Here is a 20,295-nt window from a genome sequence, read left to right on the forward strand (position 1 = left end):
AGCTTGCAATGTGTGCATCTTTTTTGTTGCTGGATGGTTGAGGTTGCCCGTGTTGAGTCAAATTACGCCGCAGGCTCCACTCCTGGTGGTGCCCTTCTGGACATTCCTTTAAGGTTCAGCTTTGCAACCATACTGCCCACGTAAAACAAACACTTTGCCTTCATGAACGCTGTTTGGAGGGTCGTGACTCGTGGGAATAACGCCGCCCAATCAGTTAACCTGCTAGAGAGATCCTTTGTTGCTCCCAAGCATGACATCACACTCCCTAGGAGGAAGGTAATGCCACTGTGGCGACCGTACTCCTGGGGGCGACACAAGTGCACTGATGCCCAGCCACTGCTCGATGAATCTGCTGGTACATTGACCCAGACCACTACATTCCCCTCGCACGCTACACGGCCTGAATCTGAACCTGATGAAACTCAGGTTACCCTTCCCATATACAGTTCCATCTTACACGGTGACAAAGAGGAAGCTGCAGATGAAAGTGCAGGTTCGGCCCACCCGCCATCAGACACACCACCGTACTATCAGGGGCCCTGTGCCAGTGCTGTCGCTAATGAGTGGGCCCCCCCTGCTTGCTCAGGATCACAGCACTTGCAAGGTTGAAATACTGTGCAGTGAGATGGAAGATGGGGACGACGAGGAGTCCAGACTAGTACAGGGATTCCCTAGCGAGGAGACTTATTTGATTGTTTTCAATGTTGGGACAGCAATTTTTGAGGAGCACTATACTCTGGAGAATGATAGATGGGGCCCACCATACACTGGAACATTCCAAAGGTGGACATCAGACACTGGAGCAGCATTTACAGGGCCCATTATACACTAGAGCATTAGAAATGGGGCCCATTATGTTTGGAGCATTATTTGGGCCCATAAGACAGTGGAGCTTCATCCATGGGGACCAACATATACTGTAGCATTATGTGGAGCTCATCATATACTGTTTCAAACATTATATGGGACCAATGATTCTGTATGGAGAAATAGATGGGCCTCGTCATGAGATGTAAAAAGTGAGGTATTTTTCATTGTACTATACCGCTATTTCTCTGCCGTATCGGAGCAGCATGAGTTGTGGTATGTGTTAAAGGGGCGCTCTTTCGCCCAGAGCACATGAAAACCTGGAGTCAGCCCTACCCCCCCACAACTTTAGCCAAATAACCCCCATTTTTCAGTGCGTAACTAGTATTATGAAGTAAATAAAGGGTGACAAGCTTCAGTAATAAGAATTTATGCTTTTGGCATTCAAATGGGCACTGTAAGTGTGGTTCCTGTCCTCCTCTCACTGCCGACTTTTCTTCCCCATTGACTTACATTGGGTTTCGTGTTTCAGACGGACCCCCGACTTTTCCCTACAGTCGGCCAATTTCGTTCGACCCGACTTTTGCGAAAGTCGGGTTTCGCGAAACCCAACTCCACCCGAAAAAAGGCAAAGTCGCTCATCTCTACTCTTAACCATCACTACGTTGTGCCCAATAAATATTCATAATGTTGTGCCTACTTGCACAGCAAATTAGGGTGAGCATCTTTCGTAAAGTAAATAAATACAGACCAAGAAAGGCACAGTAATAATTGGGATGCCAAACCAACCAGCAGCCATAATAGAATAATGCAGGCACTGTATAGGACACTCCTGAATATAATCATGAAAACCAGAGGACCACAAAGGAGTATAACGTTCATATTTATATCAAAAGTATACAAATTTTATTGAACATATAATGTATAAATAACAGTACATACATACTGTATATATACACAAGGATCAGGTAATGATGGCCAAGGTCACTTTATAAACAATGTGCAAAGCGCTACGGTGCCAAAGAAATCATAGACACAAAATCACAGGGTAGATACTTAAATCCGCTATTACCAACAATGTCCATTGCATGTGCATAAGAAAATGCGCTGGAGTAATATGGATAATTCAAGCATAGTACTTACCCATGTTGTGTCAACCAGGACCTGTGCCCGCCGCCACCGACGCGCGTTTAGCTGCACTTTATCACCTTGATAAAACATGGGTAAGCACTATGCTTGAATTATCCATATTACTCCAGTGTACTTTCTTATGCACATGCAACGGACATTGTTGGTAATAGCGGATTTAAATATCTACCCTGTGTCTATGATTTCTTTGGCACTGTAGCGCTTTGCACATTTTTTATAAAGTGACCTTGGCCATCATTACCTGATCTGTGTATGTGTGTATGTGTGTATGTGTGTATGTGTGTATGTGTGTATGTGTGTATGTATATACTGTTATTTATACATTATATGTTCAATAAAATTTGTATATTTTTATATAAATATGGACGTTATACTCCTTTGTGGTCCTTTGATTTTCATCTTTCGTAAAGTGCACTGTTGGAATAAGGGAGGATGATCCAGCTGAAGATTTACTATTTTAGGGCAATGCTGCTTGTTTTTTAATGCTGAGAAAAATTATTTTCAGTAGGTTAAGACATCTGCTTACCAAATGTTAAAGATAACCCAAAGTTCACATTAGCGTTTGAGTCCACAGCGTGGTGCTGCGGACTTATTTCCTTAAAGCTCCACCCACTTCCGCATGGCTCCTTCTACTTCCGCATGTGTCTTGCGTACCTATCTTTAACATTTGGTACGCAGGGACATGCATTGTATGCGAATGCGTCCTCGTGCGGCGTTTTGACGTGCCCGTCGAACGCAAGAAAATGCAACATGTTGTGTTCAAAGGACATGTAAAAATTCTGCACGCAGACGCATCCGCATACAATGCTTGTCCCTGCGTACCCAATGTTAAAGATAGGTTTACAGGATGCATGCAGAAGTAGGTGGAGCCATGTGGAAGTAGGCAGAGCTTAAAGGAAAGAAATCCGCAGCACCATGCTGTGGACTCAAACGATAATGTGAAACTGACCTAAGACAGTTCAGGAGCTAGAGACTGGAACTAGACTAACAGCTAGCCAGTGTTCCCCAACTCTAGTCCTCAAGAACCACAAACAGGTCAGATTTTAAGGATTTCCTTAGTATCGCCCAGGTGGTGGAATTATTGCCTGTGCAGGTGAGCAGATCTCACCTGTGCAATTTTAAGGGAAATCCTGAGAACATGACCTGTTGGTGGCTCTTGAGGACTGGAGTTGGGGAACCCTGAGCTAGACACAATAATCAAGCAATGAGTAAGGGATTTGTTTCTTTAAGTAGGCCCAAACAGAAAACACGATGAATTGCTCAGGTTCAGAATCTACCATTTTAGTAAAGGGCAATTGCAGGACACATTAGCCTCCAGTAGTCAAGAGTGGAATTGCTGCACAATTATCAAGGTGAACAATAGCAGCCACTAGTGGTCAATCTGTAGAAGGTGCAGGGAGAAGATGCAAATTAGATATTGGAAAAATCTTTTTGACAGTGAGGGTGATCAATGATTGAAACAGACTGCCAAGAGAGATGAGAGGTGGTGAGTTCTCCTTCAATGGAAATCTTCAAGCAGACGTTGGACAGACATCTGTCTGAGATGGTTTAGTGAATTCTGCATTGAGCAGGGGGTGGACACGTTGACTCTGGAGTTCAGATCCAACTCAAATGCTATGATTCTATATAACAAACAAAATTAAATAACACGAATGACTGTAACTTCCCATCCTGCCTGATCCAGGTGGTATTAGCGATACAATTACCAAGGCTAGGGCAGTTCAGTACATGAGATACTGATATAAGCCCATTAGGTACTGTCATGATCCATGCTGGATCATGACAGATAAAAGCACATGTAAACTTTTTTTTTTCCTTAAGCTGTGTGCTTAAGTTTTGTTTTGCCCCCGGTGGCCATTAGGATTATTACACAGTGGTGTCTTTTGTTCTAGTATGCCCCCGGTGGTGGTGAGCATCATTGCACTCTGGTTTCTTTAGTTTAGTTCATGTGATTATAAAGCTGGTGATTGCTCTGGCTCTGCTATAAAAGAGTGTCAGGTGTTGCAATCACTGTTGGTGATAGAGTTCATTTCAACCATCCTTGGTGGAGGAAGGATCTAGAGAGAGGTCATGGCTGCTGAGTCAGAGCCCTGGTGTGGAAGGCGTCAGGGGGGATTTCCTTGCAGCTCTGACAGAGCTTGGTGGCAGCTATTCAGGAGGAAAGCTGCATTCTGGTGGTGGACTCTGTTGCTGGGAGCAAGAGCAGCAGAGCAAAGCTAAGTGGTGTTTCCCTGTTTGTATTTTTCCCTGGTGTGTATTAGTACAGCGGTGGGGCCAGTGCCTGCATCACCCAGCTCCCTAGCAAGGGATAGGTGTAGGGTGTGCTAGGGTGACAGGTTTCGGCTTGGCGACCGGTGAGGAGCCTGTATAGGGAACGTTAGGAGTGTGAGGGACACTGACTCAGGGGAGTGGAGGAGGTCTCCACGTCCCCGTTCCCTATCGCAGGGCCCACCATTGTAACTGTTTCCCCTTTCCCGTGTCTTGTTTTAGTTACCAGCCTGCGGGCCGTGTCACACAGGACAGTTTCACGTGCCGTGTCTTGTTTCAGTTACCGGCTTGCGGGTCGTGTCACACAGGACGAGTCCTCATGACAGGTACTATCTATAAGCCTCCATAATACATAATTACAATTCAAACCCTTTTTTTAAAGGGAATCTGTCAACAGGTATTTTCCTAACTGATGGTGAAAAAATTATGAACCTAAACCCATGATTCCAGCTCTGTCACTTATTTTGTTTATTGTAAAAGTTTTGATTAAAACGGTGGTTTAGCTGCTGCAGCTCCACTAGTTCTCTCAATAATTAGGTCTATCTAACCATGCCTGTAGCATTGACAGCTTTTTACTTGCACTGTACTGTACATAGGAAGAAGGTTGCCAATCTGTGGTAGGGGAGGGGTTAAGCAGAGCTCATGAATATTGAAGATTACATAGGAGAAGGTGATCAATGAGAGCACTAGCAGAGCTGCTGCATATAATAATGCAGCAGGACACCCAGTAAGTGACCCAGCAATAGAACCAGGGTCTCTTCTATTTTACATCATTCTCAGATGGGACAGCATAAACTTGGTGTCAGATACTCTCTGAGCAGTGTTTTCCACTAATTTATTGTATTACTTCAATTAGTGGAAATAAAACTTTGTCCTAATATTGCTCAGAATGAAAAAGCAAAAAAAGGAAGATAAATGTAATTCTATCATTTCTTAAATTGCAGTCCAAATGACTAATTTAAGCTATCAAAGGAGAAAAGCATTAAATGAATTGCATTTCAATAATGCAGTTTCAGAAGTGTAAAAGCGATTAAATTCCTAATTGTTCTGAATTATATTTTAATGTGCCTATAAATCGTCACTTTTTTCTGTAATTTCAGTGAAAATTATATATTTGGGAAATTGGACACATTCTGTAAGCGTCTTGAAAAGATATCGGACATGAGCAATGTCTTGGAAAGTCTGGCTGATCTTCAGAATATTAGAATTGAAGGAATTGAAAAGATCAATATTCGATATCAGACAATTGTTAGTAACACTAAGTCAAAGACCTATGATGTTCTTGATCATCGGAAACAAGAAGTAAGTAGAACCATGATAAATTAAGTGCCGGAAAAAATAAATGCTACTGCCTTAATATTAATATTTTTTTTTATTGGTAATGAAGCTTTTATTTGTTTCACACCATATCATATCAGATTGGCTACCAAAGTGATCATCCTGTCATTGCCACTATATTGCACTGTCCTAAAGATCATTTAAAAAAAAAAAAAAAAAAAAAAAAATATACATACATACATACATACATACATACATACAGTGGGGCAAAAAAGTATTTAGTCAGTCAGCAATAGTGCAAGTTCCACCACTTAAAAAGATGAGAGGCGTCTGTAGTTTACATCATAGGTAGACCTCAACTATGGGAGACAAACTGAGAAAAAAAAATCCAGAAAATCACATTGTCTGTTTTTTTTCATTTTATTTGCATATTATGGTGGAAAATAAGTATTTGGTCAGAAACAAGCAATCAAGATTTCTGGCTCTCACAGACCTGTAACTTCTTCTTTAAGAGTCTCCTCTTTCCTCCACTCATTACCTGTAGTAATGGCACCTGTTTAAACTTGTTATCAGTATAAAAAGATACCTGTGCACACCCTCAAACAGTCTGACTCCAAACTCCACTATGGTGAAGACCAAAGAGCTGTCAAAGGACACCAGAAACAAAATTGTAGCCCTGCACCAGGCTGGGAAGACTGAATCTACAATAGCCAACCAGCTTGGAGTGAAGAAATCAACTGTGGGAGCAATAATTAGAAAATGGAAGACATACAAGACCACTGATAATCTCCCTCGATCTGGTGCTCCACGCAAAATCCCACCCCGTGTGGTCAGAATGATCACAAGAACGGTGAGCAAAAATCCCAGAACCACGCGGGGGGACCTAGTGAATGAACTGCAGAGAGCTGGGACCAATGTAACAAGGCCTACCATAAGTAACACACTACGCCACCATGGACTCAGATCCTGCAGTGCCAGACGTGTCCCACTGCTTAAGCCTGTACATGTCCGGGCCCGTCTGAAGTTTGCTAGAGAGCATTTGGATGATCCAGAGGAGTTTTGGGAGTATGTCCTATGGTCTGATGAAACCAAACTGGAACTGTTTGGTAGAAACACAACTTGTCGTGTTTGGAGGAAAAAGAATACTGAGTTGCATCCATCAAACACCATACCTACTGTAAAGCATGGTGATGGAAACATCATGCTTTGGGGCTGTTTCTCTGCAAAGGGGCCAGGACGACTGATCCGGGTACATGAAAGAATGAATGGGGCCATGTATCGTGAGATTTTGAGTGCAAACCTCCTTCCATTAGCAAGGGCATTGAAGATGAAACGTGGTTGGGTCTTTCAACATGACAATGATCCAAAGCACATCGCCAGGGCAACGAAGGAGTGGCTTCGTAAGAATCATTTCAAGGTCCTGGAGTGGCCTAGCCAGTCTCCAGATCTCAACCCTATAGAAAACCTTTGGAGGGAGTTGAAAGTCCGTGTTGCCAAGCGAAAAGCCAAAAACATCACTGCTTTAGAGGAGATCTGCATGGAGGAATGGGCCAACATACCAACAACAGTGTGTGGCAACCTTGTGAAGACTTACAGAAAACGTTTGACCTCTGTCATTGCCAACAAAGTATTGAGATGAAATTTTGTTTCTGACCAAATACTTATTTTTCCATTCTACATGACGGCACCACGAGAGAGGGGATCCGCCCCACGAGGACAGGACAGGAAACCTTCCAGATAAAAGGGGCAGCTCCTCTCTCCGCATCAGTTGGTTTCCTGTCCTCGACGGGGAACCCTCAAGATGAAAGCCTCTTGAAGATTTTGAAGAAAGAAGAGGATGCCTGGACCTGGGTCGGGTGATTAATGGCAGGCATGGATTTGCTACACCCGACGCCGGGTACCGGTAGTCGCCTCGGGGGCCATATATGCCTATGTCCCCCCTGAGCGAAGGCATGGCCACAGCCGGTAGGGCAGATGCCCAGGCGAAGCGGGGTACCTTGGCGGTGGACCCTCCAAGATGACAGCACACAAAGAAGGTCCAGGGAGGCCACTTGCAGTGTTCCCTCCCTGTCGACATACAGTGGCCATGCAGCCCAGGAAACACATCGGTGCCCGGGCAGAGAAAAAGGCTCCTCGGAGGCCACAGACAGTGTACCCTCCCTGTTGAAGACCAGACACCGGACCCTGCAGCGAAAAGGAAAGGTATACCTGCAGTCAGTGGTGGCCAGGCCATCGGGCAGGTAAGGGGTGTCTGGGGGGCCCCGAAGCAAGTAGGGCCCAGGCGCTCACCCGGCCCAGGTTCGTATGGCCGCACCGGGAGGCGCGTGCGTTGGGAGCGCGCATGACGGCCGATGAACCGGAAGTGGTTGCGTGCGACCCGGAAGTAGAGCGATGCACCGCGGGGCCTGCGAGAGGCAGAAGGTGTGCACGGTCCCGGGGGGCACGCAGAGGCATGGGGCACGCACGCGTCCACACAGACACTAGCGGGGCAGGTGCGGGACCAGGTGGTCCAAAAAAAAAAAAAAAAAAAAAAAAAAGGTGCTATTTAAGATCGCCAGAAAAGGCGAGCAGGCGTCACAGCACCAATTTTGAGTTGGAGGTGACTACTCGCAGCCATAGGCAGCATAATGGAGAGCCCTTCGCCAGAGCATGTGCAACCGCGCCAGGAAGCAAAGGAGAGGCGGTCGTGCTCAGAGGAGAAAGCAAAGACACGCCGCAGCAGTAGTGTGAGCCACTCGGGCAGCGCACGGGCGGATCGTCACCGTAGGAAAGAGGGGTCCATAGTCTCGTTGGGAGACAGTGAAAGGACCAGTCAGCCTCCAGATCCGGTACCCGTTCTGTGAAGCGCCCGAGTGGTGAGTGAACTTCGAGAAAGTCCAGTAATCTAATGTCTGTTCTCTTTCTCTTTTCTCCTCTCTTCCCTCTCCTCCTCCTCCTCCTCCTCCTCCTCCTCCTCCTCCTCCTCCTCCATACATTGGCGGGGTGGAGTATAGGAGGTCCCTAAGAAATGTAGAGGAAAGTCTAAAAATAAAGAATGTGCTTTATGTAAAAGTCCCATAGAAGCAGCCTGGCACAAAAAGTTATGCCAGGAGTGCATTAACAAGACCATAGCGGAGGAGACACCCTCATTTTCGGATAGTCTGAGGTCCATAATTCAGACAGAAGTTTCCAAGTCAGTAAGAGCATTACAATCTGTAGATACAGAGAGGAAAACTAGGAGATCAAGCCCCTCAGGGGTCTCTCAACAAGACTCTACAGGGTCAGAGGACGACTCAAATAAGACGCAGTATTCAGGAAGTAGCTCGGACGGGGAAGATACGTTCCCAGTAGAAACTACGGATGAACTCATTAAAGCAGTTAGATCTACCATGGGGCTAGTAGAAGAGCGAGCAAAAAAGACAGCCCAAGAACTCATGTTCAGTGGACTGCAAAAGAAAAAACGTAAGACCTTCCCTGTTAATGAGCAACTGAAAGCACTCCTAAAACGCTAATGGGAAAAACCAGAAAGGAAGTCCCAGATAACGAATTCCCTGAAGAGGAGATACCCCTTTGAGGAAGAGGCATCCTCATCCTGGGATAGGGCCCCCAAAATTGATGTAGCGATATCAAAGGTCGCCAGAAAATCTTCCCTACCCTTTGAGGACCTGGGGTTTCTAAAAGAACCGCTGGACCGGAAGGCGGACAATTGCCTTAAGGCAGCCTGGGAAACCTCGGCTGGGGCACTAAGACCCGCCATCGCAGCCACTTGTGTGGCTAGGTCCCTGAAGATATGGACAGACAACTTGGAGGATCAATTAGAACAAGGAGTTCCCAGAGAGACGATTCTGGAAGCATTACCGGCTATTAGAGCGGCGGCAGACTTTCTCGCAGAGGCGTCAGCAGATTCGGCCAGGCTAGCGTCAAAGTCAGCAGCCTTAACCAATGTAGGACGGCGTGCGGTATGGCTCAAATGCTGGCCGGGGGACACTCAGGCAAAAATGAAACTTTGCTCTCTACCATATGAAGGAAATTTCTTATTCGGTCCGGCATTGGATGAAGTGTTGGGAGTGATACAAAAAAGAATTTTCCGAAACAACCATTTCAAGCCTTTCGGCGCTCCTTTCAGAGGGGCCGAAAATTCAGAAGACAACAATTTAAAGATCGTGACAGAAACAATTCTGACAGACGATACAGAGGAGGGAGAGGCTTCTATTTCAGTAAGCCCCCAAGAGAAGCCAAAAAACCCGCCCAGTGACGGTCCTTCTCAGGTGGGGGGAAGGCTCAATCACTTCCTCCCAGCCTGGGAGAGGATCTCATCCAGCACCTGGATCCGACAGATAGTAGGGTCAGGTCTGGAGTTAAAATTCTACCACTGGCCACCACAAAAATTCATTCAAACTCCGGTACAATCATCTCAAGAAAGACAAAAGTTTGGAAGAGGAGGTATTATCACTTATACAAAAACTCGTACTGGAAGAAGTTCCAGAAAAAGAAAAGGAAGGCTTTTACTCCCCCCTATTTCTGATAAAGAAACCAGACGATTCCTGGAGGACGATTATAAATCTGAAAGGCCTCAACAAGTATCTAGTAGTCCCATCATTCAAGATGGAGACGATAAGATCTACAGTGAAACTCCTCTTCCCTCGGTGTTACATGTCGGTCCTGGATCTCAAGGATGCTTACTATAATGTCCTGATCCGGCAGCAAGACCGCAAATATCTCAGGGTGGCAGTCCAGATAAAATCTCAGTGGCATCACTTTCAATACAGGGCTCTGCCCTTTGGGGTAGCAACAGCCCCCCGGGTCTTCACGAAATTAATTGCGGAGGTCACGGCACATCTCAGAGAAAAAGATGCTCTAGTAATACCATATCTGGACGACTTCTTGATAGTGGGGAAAGATTTCTCTCACTGTCAGGAACGAGTCAAGATAGTGATAGAGACTCTTCAGACTCTGGGTTGGCAACTGAACCTCAAAAAATCCAGGTTGGAGCCAACAATGGTCCAGAATTTTTTGGGCCTAACAATAGACTCGGTAATACAGGAATGTCGCCTCCCAAAGGAGAAAGAAGAGAAAATCAAAAATCTAATCAGGACAACATTAGGAAAGCCATGTCAGTGTTGGGGTCCCTAACCCCCTGCATACCAGCGGTAAAATGGGCTCAATTTCACACAAGGGAACTTCAGTGGTGTGTGTTACAAAACGATCTGACGCTTCAAGGGCAGTTAGAACAGAAGCTCACCATCCCGGATCCTGTACTCCAGTCACTAAGATGGTGGTTACAGATAGAGTCCTCTCTGAGGGGAGTACCCTGGACATATACAGCCTCCAGAGTAGTCACGACAGATGCCAGTCCCTGGGGCTGGGGAGCCCATCTAGACACCCTATGGCTCCAAGATCCTTGGGCTCAGGAGGAAAAAGATCTATCCTCAAACGAGTGGAAGCTACTAGCCATCGAAAGAGCGCTGGAAGGATTGCTGACACACCTGAGAGGACATCCTGTGAAAGTCCTATTGGACAATCGTACAGCAGTTGCATACGTGAACCATCAGGGGGGCACCCGTTCTCGGGCATTAATGGAAATAGCAAGAAGAATCCTGACTCTGGCGGAACATCAGTTTCTCTCATTATCGGCCCTGCATATCCAAGGCGTGGACAACCTGAAGGCGGACTTTCTGAGCAGAAACCGCTTAAAGCAAGACGAATGGTGCCTAAAAGAGTCAATTTTTCAACAAATTGTGCAGAGGTGGGGAAAACCCATAATAGATCTCTTCGCCTCAAAAACCAACAGAAAAGTTCAAAAATTCTGCTCCCTAAAGCCAGCAGACATGCCACTGGCGGTAGACGCCTTCAGGATAAAATGGACATCAGGTCTCCTGTACGCCTTCCCTCCGATATGCCTCATTCCATTAGTCCTGAAGAAGATCAGGGAGGACCAAGCCAGAGTAATTATGATAGCTCCCTTTTGGCCAAAAAGGCCGTGGTTCTATTGGCTAAGAGTGATGTCAGTGACAGACCCATGGGTGCTCCCAGAGGACCACGACCTCCTAACACAGGGTCCCTTCAATCACCCTCCGAATTCCAGGCTGCATTTGACAGCCTGGAATTTGAAAGGTCACTGTTAGAGAAGAAAGGTTTTTCAGCAAGGTTGATTGCCACCCTAATCAGTAGCAGAAAGCCAGTGACTACAAAAATATACGGGAGAATATGGAGAAAATTATTGTCCACCTCAGGCCCAATACAGGAGGGGGAAGTACCTGTGAGGGCAGTGCTAGAGTTTCTACAAAGGGGTTTAGACTTGGGTTTAGCGGTCAGCACCCTGAAAGTACACGTCTCAGCCCTGGCAGCATTATTCAACTATGACCTGGCAAACGATAGATGGGTCACCAGATTTATCCGGGCCTGTACTAGAGCTGACTCTGTCCCATCTCCTAAACCTCCTCCCTGGGATCTAAATTTAGTCCTATCATCTCTAACGGAAAGCCCATTTGAATCAATAAACGCAACATCAGATAAAGTGTTAACTTTAAAAACAGCCTTGTTAGTGGCACTCACATCGGCACGTAGGGTTGGGGACTTACACGCACTATCAGCAGACCCGCCATACACTCAGGTTATGGACGATAGAGTCGTGTTAAGATTAGATCCAGCATACCTCCCTAAGGTAGTGTCGAAATTCCACAGAGCTCAGGAAATAATCTTGCCATCCTTTTGTCCTAACCCCGGTAACAAAAAGGAAGAGAGATTACATTGCTTAGACGTTAGGAGATGTATCCTACAGTATTTAGAGGTGACAAAACCATGGAGGAAACAGAGGGCCTTATTTGTCTCATATCAGGGGGCAAGGAAAGGCCTTAAAGCCTCTAAGCAAACTATAGCTGGATGGGTGAGAGAGGCCATCATACTAGCATATAGTAGTGCAGGCAGGGCTGTTCCAGAGGGCCTAAAAGCCCACTCCACGAGGGCCGTGGCAACGTCCTGGGCGGAGAGAGCGGACGCCTCCATCGACCAAATTTGTAAGGCGGCCACTTGGTCCTCTCCATCTACCTTTTTCAGACATTACAGATTAGACCTATCTGCTGCCTCTGATCTCACATTTGGGAGGAGTGTTACAGGCAGTGATCCCCCCCCTAAAGAGAATACAAATCTCTGTAACTCTCTCGTGGTGCCGTCATGTAGAATGGAAAAACACGGGTATTACATACCGGGTAATGTGTTTTTATTCGGTCGTCCATGACAGCACCACCTGAGAGGGGATCCGCCCTTCAGGAACAGGAAACCTACAGATACAAAAGGGCGGCACCTCTCCCACGCATCAGTTGGTTTCCTGTTCCTATAGGACGGGACTTCCTACAGATGGTCCATCATGGAGTCGTCGAGGGATTCCCAGGCCGGTTGACCGACCCAGGTAGCGGGGGGGTCTCTTACCTCGGTCAAGCTCGGGTCCCTGGATGCGCCACGGTGGGGCCGGGTAGGTCACCACGACAGTGGTTGGAGCAGGCGGAGCAGAGGGTCCGGTGGACAGCCGTCTCCATAGGGCCGGCACAAGGTATGTATGACCCCTGGAACCCCTCCTGTTGCATCCACCCGGTCTCCGCTTGCTTCTCTCTCTCTCTCTCTCTCTCTCTCTCTCTCTCTCTCTCTCTCTCTCTCTCTCTCTCTCTCTCTCTCTCTCTCTCTCTCCTGGCGGTCGCGCCTGTGCGGTGGGGGCGGCAGGCATTCCGGAGCCGGGGGCGCCGTGCCGGCTCCTTTCCGCGCGGTCTTGATCGCGCGGCGGAAGTGACGCAGCGGAAGGGGCGGGGCCGGGAACGCCGAAACCGGAAGTCGGGTGCCGGCCGGCTTTCCGGGATGCGCCGCCGGTGCTCGGCGGTCTGGGGCGGCGCGCGGTACCCGGGGAGGGGGGGGGGACGGAGCATGTGGGGGGGGGAGTTGCGGGGGGGAGGACCCGGGGGGAGGTGCCGCGCCAGAGCCCTGCTGACCCGGACACTGTGGGAGGCATTAAAAGACAGGAGGTGACGCTGCTGGAGTGCTTCTGAAGGCCCAGCAATGGATTCGACAGAAGCCCCCCACAGAGCAGCAGGACGAGGTGCAGGAGCGCCCAGAGAAACAGGCCACAGTGAATTCACAGGCGAGTGGCCAGCAGAAGAAGAAACGGACGGGCGAACAAAGCCACAGAAGTTCCTCCAGGCTAAAGGACCCTCCTGCCTCCCTCCGTGATCCGGTACCTGCCTCATCTGCATGGGTAAGAGATCTCCGTGAATGTACCCTGATGCAGTGTTTTATTTTTGTTCTTTCGCAGGCAAGGAAAGCTACGGGGAAGCAGAAGCACAGGGAATGTGCCCTCTGTAATTGCCCTTTGCCAGACGGCCACCCTAAAAAGTTGTGTCAGCCATGCGTGCGACAAACGGTAGGGGTTGGATAGGGGTACCCTAGGGGTAGATTGACAGGCCCTTACACTCTTCCCCGTCCATACAGGTGGCGGAAGAAACACCGGACTTCACCACAAGCCTGAGGGAGATAATCAGGACAGAAATGAAGGCCCTATCTAAAAAAGACTCCTCTAAGGGAAGAGATGTTAACCTCTCTGGTTCAGAGTCCTCGGCCGCACCTGGAATCGATATCTCCTCAGATTCCCCGGCCTCCACTTCATCATCTTCAGAGGAAGACTCGAGCCGTTTCTGCTTTCCCTTAGACCAGATGGATAAGTTAGTTAAAGCAGTAAGGTCCACTATGGGGGTAGCAGACACAAAACCGGAACTTTTCCCTTCACCCATGACAGCACCACATGAGAGAGGGATCCGCCCCGCCAGGACAGGAACCTACTGAGACATAAGGGGCGGCACCTCTCCCCCGCTTCAGTTGGGTTCCTGTCCTGGAAGGAATCCCACTGTGGCGGTGCCTGTCATGGGCGAAGAGAAAGAAGACCCAGGCCCATCCCGGCGCGGGAAGAACAGGTAGCTTACCTGTAGCGCCGGCCGTCGGGTCCTGGAAGCGCAGTCCCCGGGGTCCCTGGGGCTCCGGGTTCGTGCGGGCGTGGATGGGATCCCGGTGGCTCCGGGAAGCCCCCACCGCGCCGCCCTCCCCTCGCGCACGCCGCATCTCGATCCCCGTGGCAGGGGAGAGACGCTGGCGTCTTCCGGCCGCTGACGTCAGCGGCGCTTGGAATGCTGGGTGCGCCGGCTGACGTCAGCAGAAGGCGACGGTGTAATGGCGCCGGGTGCGACGCCGGCCGGCTTTCTGAAGCGCTGGGCCGGCGGTCGCAGGGGGGAGGGGAGGAAGACGCTCACCAGGCGGAGGCATGCAATTTAAAAGGGGAAAGACAGCGGTAGATCGGCGGTGCAAGATGGAGTCCGAGCAGGAACGTTCAGCGTCCCTGCCTCCCTCACAGCCCTCTGGCAGAAAGCATGGAAGCCATTCAAGCAGCAGTCGCCCCAGCCGCAGGTCGGGGCACTCCTCAAGGTCCAAAGAGCGCGGGTCAGGTGCTCCGACGCAGCCTCCAAATCCGGTACCCTTGATTACGGGTGGTGAGTGATCTTCGTGAATGTCAGCAGTATATTAATAGGGGGTTTTTCTATTGTATGCTTCACCCTGTAGGAAAGGCCCAGAAAAGCAGGAAGCAAGAAGAACAATAGGGATTGTGCTATATGTAAATCTCCCCTAGCAAGAGACTGGCAAAAAGATCTCTGTGCTTCGTGCATTCAGCGAACTATGGCGGAGGAAGCGCCTAGTTTCGCAGCCAATCTAATATCTGCCCTCAGGTCAGAAATGGAAGGCTCAATTAAGTCCTTATTGAAAAAAGGGAAAAAAAGCAGGAAGGATTTCCCTAGTTCCCCCTCAGATTCCGCATCAGTATCATCTCAGGCGGAAAAATCATCCTCCTCAGATAGTGACACAGGGGGTAAGCCATGTTTCCCTGTAGAAGATACAGATGCCCTCCTAAAGGCCATTAGAACCACAATGGGCCTACAGGAAGAAAGGGCGGCCAAAACCCTAGAGGACGTCATGTTTGGGGGGCTTCAGGAGAGGAAAAAACGAACCTTTCCAGTAAACGCGAAAATCCAGGCGCTTATTGAGAAGGAGTGGAAAAAGCCTGAAAAATCGGGGGCCCTTCCATCCGCTTCTAAGAGGCGATACCCCTTTGAATACAAGGATACGGAAATATGGGACAAAGTCCCAAAAATAGATGCAGCGGTGTCCAGGTCTTCCAAAAGGTCGGCCCTGCCCTTGGAAGACGCAGGGGTTCTTAGAGACCCGCTAGACAAAAAAGCGGACTCATATTTGAGGCACGCATGGGAAGCAACAGCAGGAGGTCTTAAGCCGGCGATAGCGGGCACCTGCACGGCACGCTCCCTCATGATCTGGCTGCAGCAGTTAGAAGAGAAGCTGGCGTCAAGGGTCCCAAGAGAGAAGATCTTATCAGACATGTATCTCTTGCACGGGGCAGCGGCTTTTCTGGCAGATACCTCGGCGGACTCTATGCGATTAACAGCCAGAGCAGCGTCACTATCAAATGCTGCTAGACGCGCGTTATGGCTTAAAGGCTGTCCGGGTGACCTTCAGTCCAAGGCCAAATTGTGCTCTCTCCCCTGCGATGGCCGATTCCTGTTCGGCAAAAACTTGGACGATATTCTGGAGAAAGCAGGCGATAAGAAAAAAGGCTTCCCCAGATTCCCTATGGATCAGAGGAGACAGCCCTTTCAGAGGGGAAGATTCAATAGAGGACGTCCTCCCGCTGACAGGAGAAGATGGGAGGATAAAAAGAAGAAAGAATCAGGGTTTATGTTTGGTGGAGGCACCTCCACCTCCAAAAAGTCACCACAGTGACGCCAGTATTCCAGTAGGAGCGAGATTGGCACTCTTTTTCCAGGCCTGGGAAAAGATCTCCTCCAACACCTGGATTCTGAGCATCCTAAAAGAAGGCCTGAAAATCCCCTTTATTCGTCAGCCAAAATCCGTGGTCGTCATCACACCTCTCAGGAAGATGACCGAAGAACAACTGGCCTTAGAAACAGAAATCCTGAGCCTGATAGACAAGCGGGTACTGTCCGAGGTGCCACGCTTACAGGAAGGAAAGGGGTTTTATTCGCCCCTTTTCCTAATAAAAAAACCGGATCAGTCATTCAGGACAATCATAAATCTCAGACGCCTCAATCTATGGATAAAGAACCCGACCTTCAAGATGGAATCAGTAACTACGGCAGTGAAGCTGCTACATCAAGATTGCTTCATGGCCGTAGTCGATTTAAAGGATGCGTATTACCACATCCCTATCCATCCAGATTACCAGAAATACCTGAGGGTAGCGCTTTATATTCAGGGCACACTAAGGCACTTTCAGTTCAGGGCTCTTCCGTTTGGCATATCCATAGCCCCGAGGGTCTTCACCAAGGTCATAGCGGAAGTGACAGCCTTTCTCCGGATTCACGATACGGTCATAATACCATACCTGGACGATTTTCTTATAGTGGGCAGTTCAGAGGACCACTGTACAGCACAGCTGACTCAGGTGATCAACACCTTGCAAGAGTTAGGGTGGATAGTCAATTTCAAAAAATCAAAATTACAACCCCTAAAGAAACAGACCTTCCTAGGATTTATACTGGACTCAGAAAGGCAAGAGTGTCTGCTCCCAGAGTCCAAGATAGAGAAGGTGCAAAATCTGGCCTTGGCGGGCCGAAACCAACCATGTATGACATTAAGAAAAGCAATGTCCCTGCTAGGTACCCTAACATCCTGTATTCCGGCGGTCAGGTGGGCTCAGTTTCACACCCGGCAACTCCAGAGGGAGATACTAAGAGCACAAAGATCACTAAGAGGGCGTTTGGAAGGAAAGCTGGAGCTTTCCTTAAAAACCAGAGACTCTCTCAACTGGTGGTTGAACGAGACAAATCTGACCTTAGGAATACCATGGGACAGACAGGCGACAGATATAATTTTAACAGATGCAAGCTCCTCGGGGTGGGGGGCACACCTAAGGGGCCTCATAGGTCAGGGTTCCTGGACACCTCAAGAAAGGAAGGCATCCTCCAACCTGAGAGAACTGTGGGCAGTGGGCAAGGCCCTAAACCACTTCATTCCGCTACTCCAGGGTCAAGATGTACGTATCATGTCAGACAACAAGGTAGCAGTGGCATACATCAACCACCAAGGAGGGACAAGATCACACTCCTTAATGGAAGCAGCAACAAACATTCTGAGCAGGGCAGAGGATCACCTACACTCCGTGACAGCCCTACACATAAAAGGGGCAGAAAACATAGAGGCAGATTTCCTGAGTCGCAATACCCTGAGGCAAGGAGAATGGGCACTAAACCGATCCATTTTTCAAAAGTTAATTCAGCTTTGGGGGGAACCGGTGATAGACCTCTTTGCAAACAAGCACAACAGGCAAACAGAAAGGTTCTGCTCTCTAAACCCAAGGGAAAACCCATGGGCAGTGGACTCATTGCACATCCAGTGGAACTTCAGACTGGCTTACGCGTTCCCCCCCAGTAGCTCTGATCCCGACTGTGGTAAGAAAAATCAGAAACGATCAAGCCAGGGTGATTCTAATAGCTCCATTTTGGCCAAAAAGGCCCTGGTTCGCTCTGCTACGGAAGATGTCCCTCTCCGATCCTTGGGTTCTGCCAGAAATCCCGGACCTACTAGTTCAGGGTCCAATATTACACGCTCAGGTCAAAGGATTCCATCTGACGGCGTGGAATTTGAAAGGTCGCTTTTAATAGATAGGGGGTTCTCCCCTGGGCTGGTGGCCACTCTGCAAAAAAGCAGGAAACCGGTGACTACTAACATCTACGGCAGAACATGGGATAAGTTCCTACAGTTCTTGGGTAAGCCGTTAGGGAAAGAACCTCCGATTAGTGACATCCTAGAGTTCTTACAATCTGGGTTGCAGATGGGGTTAGTAGTAAACACACTTAAGGTTCAGGTGTCGGCACTAGGGGCGCTCTACAATTGCAAACTGGCATCAGATAGGTGGATAGCCAGATTTATTAAATCCTGCCATAGAGCTAGACCTATTCCAATACCTAGAATAGCCCCCTGGGATTTAAACCTGGTGTTAGAAGCCCTTACAAAAGAACCGTATGAGCCATTACATCAGCTACCCCTAAAGTTTTTGACCCTAAAAACGATCCTGTTAGTAGCCCTCACATCAGCCCGCAGGATAAGCGACTTACAGGCTCTCTCAGTAAATCCTCCTTATACGCAAGTCTTTCAGGATAGGGTAGTGTTAAGAACAGACCCCAGTTATCTGCCCAAGGTAGTGTCAGATTTCCATCGGGGTCAGGAAATTGTTCTTCCATCCTTTTGCGAAAATCCAAAAAATCTGGGGGAGGAAAAATTCCATAGTCTGGATGTTAAAAGAGCTCTTGTAGAATATATATCTGCCACTAGCCAGTGGAGGAGGTCACAGTCCCTATTCGTAGCTTTTCAGGGTGCCAGGAAAGGCTATGGGGTTTCAAAAGGGACTATTGCTAGATGGATCAGGGAAGCCATTAGTGTAGCCTATTCAGCTAGTGGTATCCCGATTCCTGACGGCATCAAGGCTCATTCCACCAGAGCCGTGGCGACCTCCTGGGCTGAAAAGGCAGAGGTATCAATCGAACAAATTTGTAAGGCCGCTACCTGGGCCTCACCTTCAACCTTCTTTAAGCACTATAGATTAAATCTATCCTCCTCTGCTGACTTAACCTTTGGTAGAAGGGTGCTGCAAGCGGTGGTCCCTCCCTAAGGTGTTTCGAAGTCTCCAAAAATCTCTCATGTGGTGCTGTCATAGGTGAAGGGAAAACCACCATGGTTACTTACCGGTAGCCGGTTTTTCCGGAACCCATGACAGCACCCGTACATTCCCCCCCTTTTTCACTGTGTGGTGTGCACAATTAGTAGGGTGTTTTGAGTGTTGTGGTGTTGGATAAACATGTAACTAACCGGGAAGTCCTCTCAATGCTCTGTAACCCAACTGAAGCGGGGGAGAGGTGCCGCCCCTTATGTCTCAGTAGGGTCCTGGCGGGGCGGATCCCTCTCTCATGTGGTGCTGTCATGGGTTCCGGAAAAACCGGCTACCGGTAAGTAACCATGGTGGTTTCGGCACAGGACATGATGTTCGGAGGCCTAGATCCCAGAAAGCGCAGATCCTTCCCGTTGAATGATAAAGTCCAGAACCTAATAAATAGAGAATGGAAAAAGCCTGAAAAAAGAGGTTCTTTGCCACCTGCCTTCAAACGAAGGTACCCGTTTGATGACCCAGTGGTAACCAAATGGGACAAGGCCCCTAAGCTGGACGCGGCAGTGGCCAAAGCCTCCAAAAATTCCTCCATACCTTTCGATGACATGGCCTCCTTAAAAGACCTGCTAGATAAAAAAGCGGATTCTTTTCTGAAAGGAACATGGGAGATGTCAGCGGGTGCATTGAGACCAGCGGTAGCGGCCACATGTACGGTCAGATCCTTGATGGTCTGGCTGGATCAGCTGGATTCCCAATTGAAGGATGAAACCTCAAGAGCATACATTCGAAAAGCCTTACCAGTTATCCAAAGTGCTGCTGCTTTTCTGGCTGATGCGTCAGCAGATTCTGCGAGGATGGCGGCTAGGACCGAAGGTTTATCCAACGCAGCTCGAAGGGCTCTCTGGTTAAAATGCTGGCCAGGAGACATCCAGGCCAGATCTCGACTCTGTTCCATTCCTTGTGAGGGCGAATACCTGTTTGGGCCCGTCCTGGATGAACTTTTAGAGAAGGCCGGGGATGATAAAAAGAAGTTCCCCAGTCTGCCGAACCCCTCTTTTAGACGCCCCTTTACCAGGAAAGGATATTTC

At 48.6% G+C, this 20,295-nt stretch overlaps 1 protein-coding gene across 1 annotated transcript in view; it reads left to right on the top strand.

Annotated features, from left to right (window-relative positions):
- The window catches only part of LOC141099782 (dynein axonemal heavy chain 5-like), a 587,253-nt gene that overhangs the window by 76,927 nt on the left and 490,031 nt on the right, over window positions 1-20,295 (top strand). The window contains exon 15 of the mRNA XM_073587845.1: window positions 5,325-5,526. Coding sequence (XP_073443946.1) covers window positions 5,325-5,526 — 202 coding nt within the window. The remainder of the gene's footprint in view (window positions 1-5,324; window positions 5,527-20,295) is intronic.

The sequence above is a fragment of the Dendrobates tinctorius genome, unplaced genomic scaffold (assembly GCF_039654945.1).
Source record: "Dendrobates tinctorius isolate UK_male_01 unplaced genomic scaffold, ASM3965494v1 ptg000102l, whole genome shotgun sequence".
Taxonomy (NCBI): Eukaryota; Metazoa; Chordata; class Amphibia; order Anura; family Dendrobatidae; genus Dendrobates; species Dendrobates tinctorius.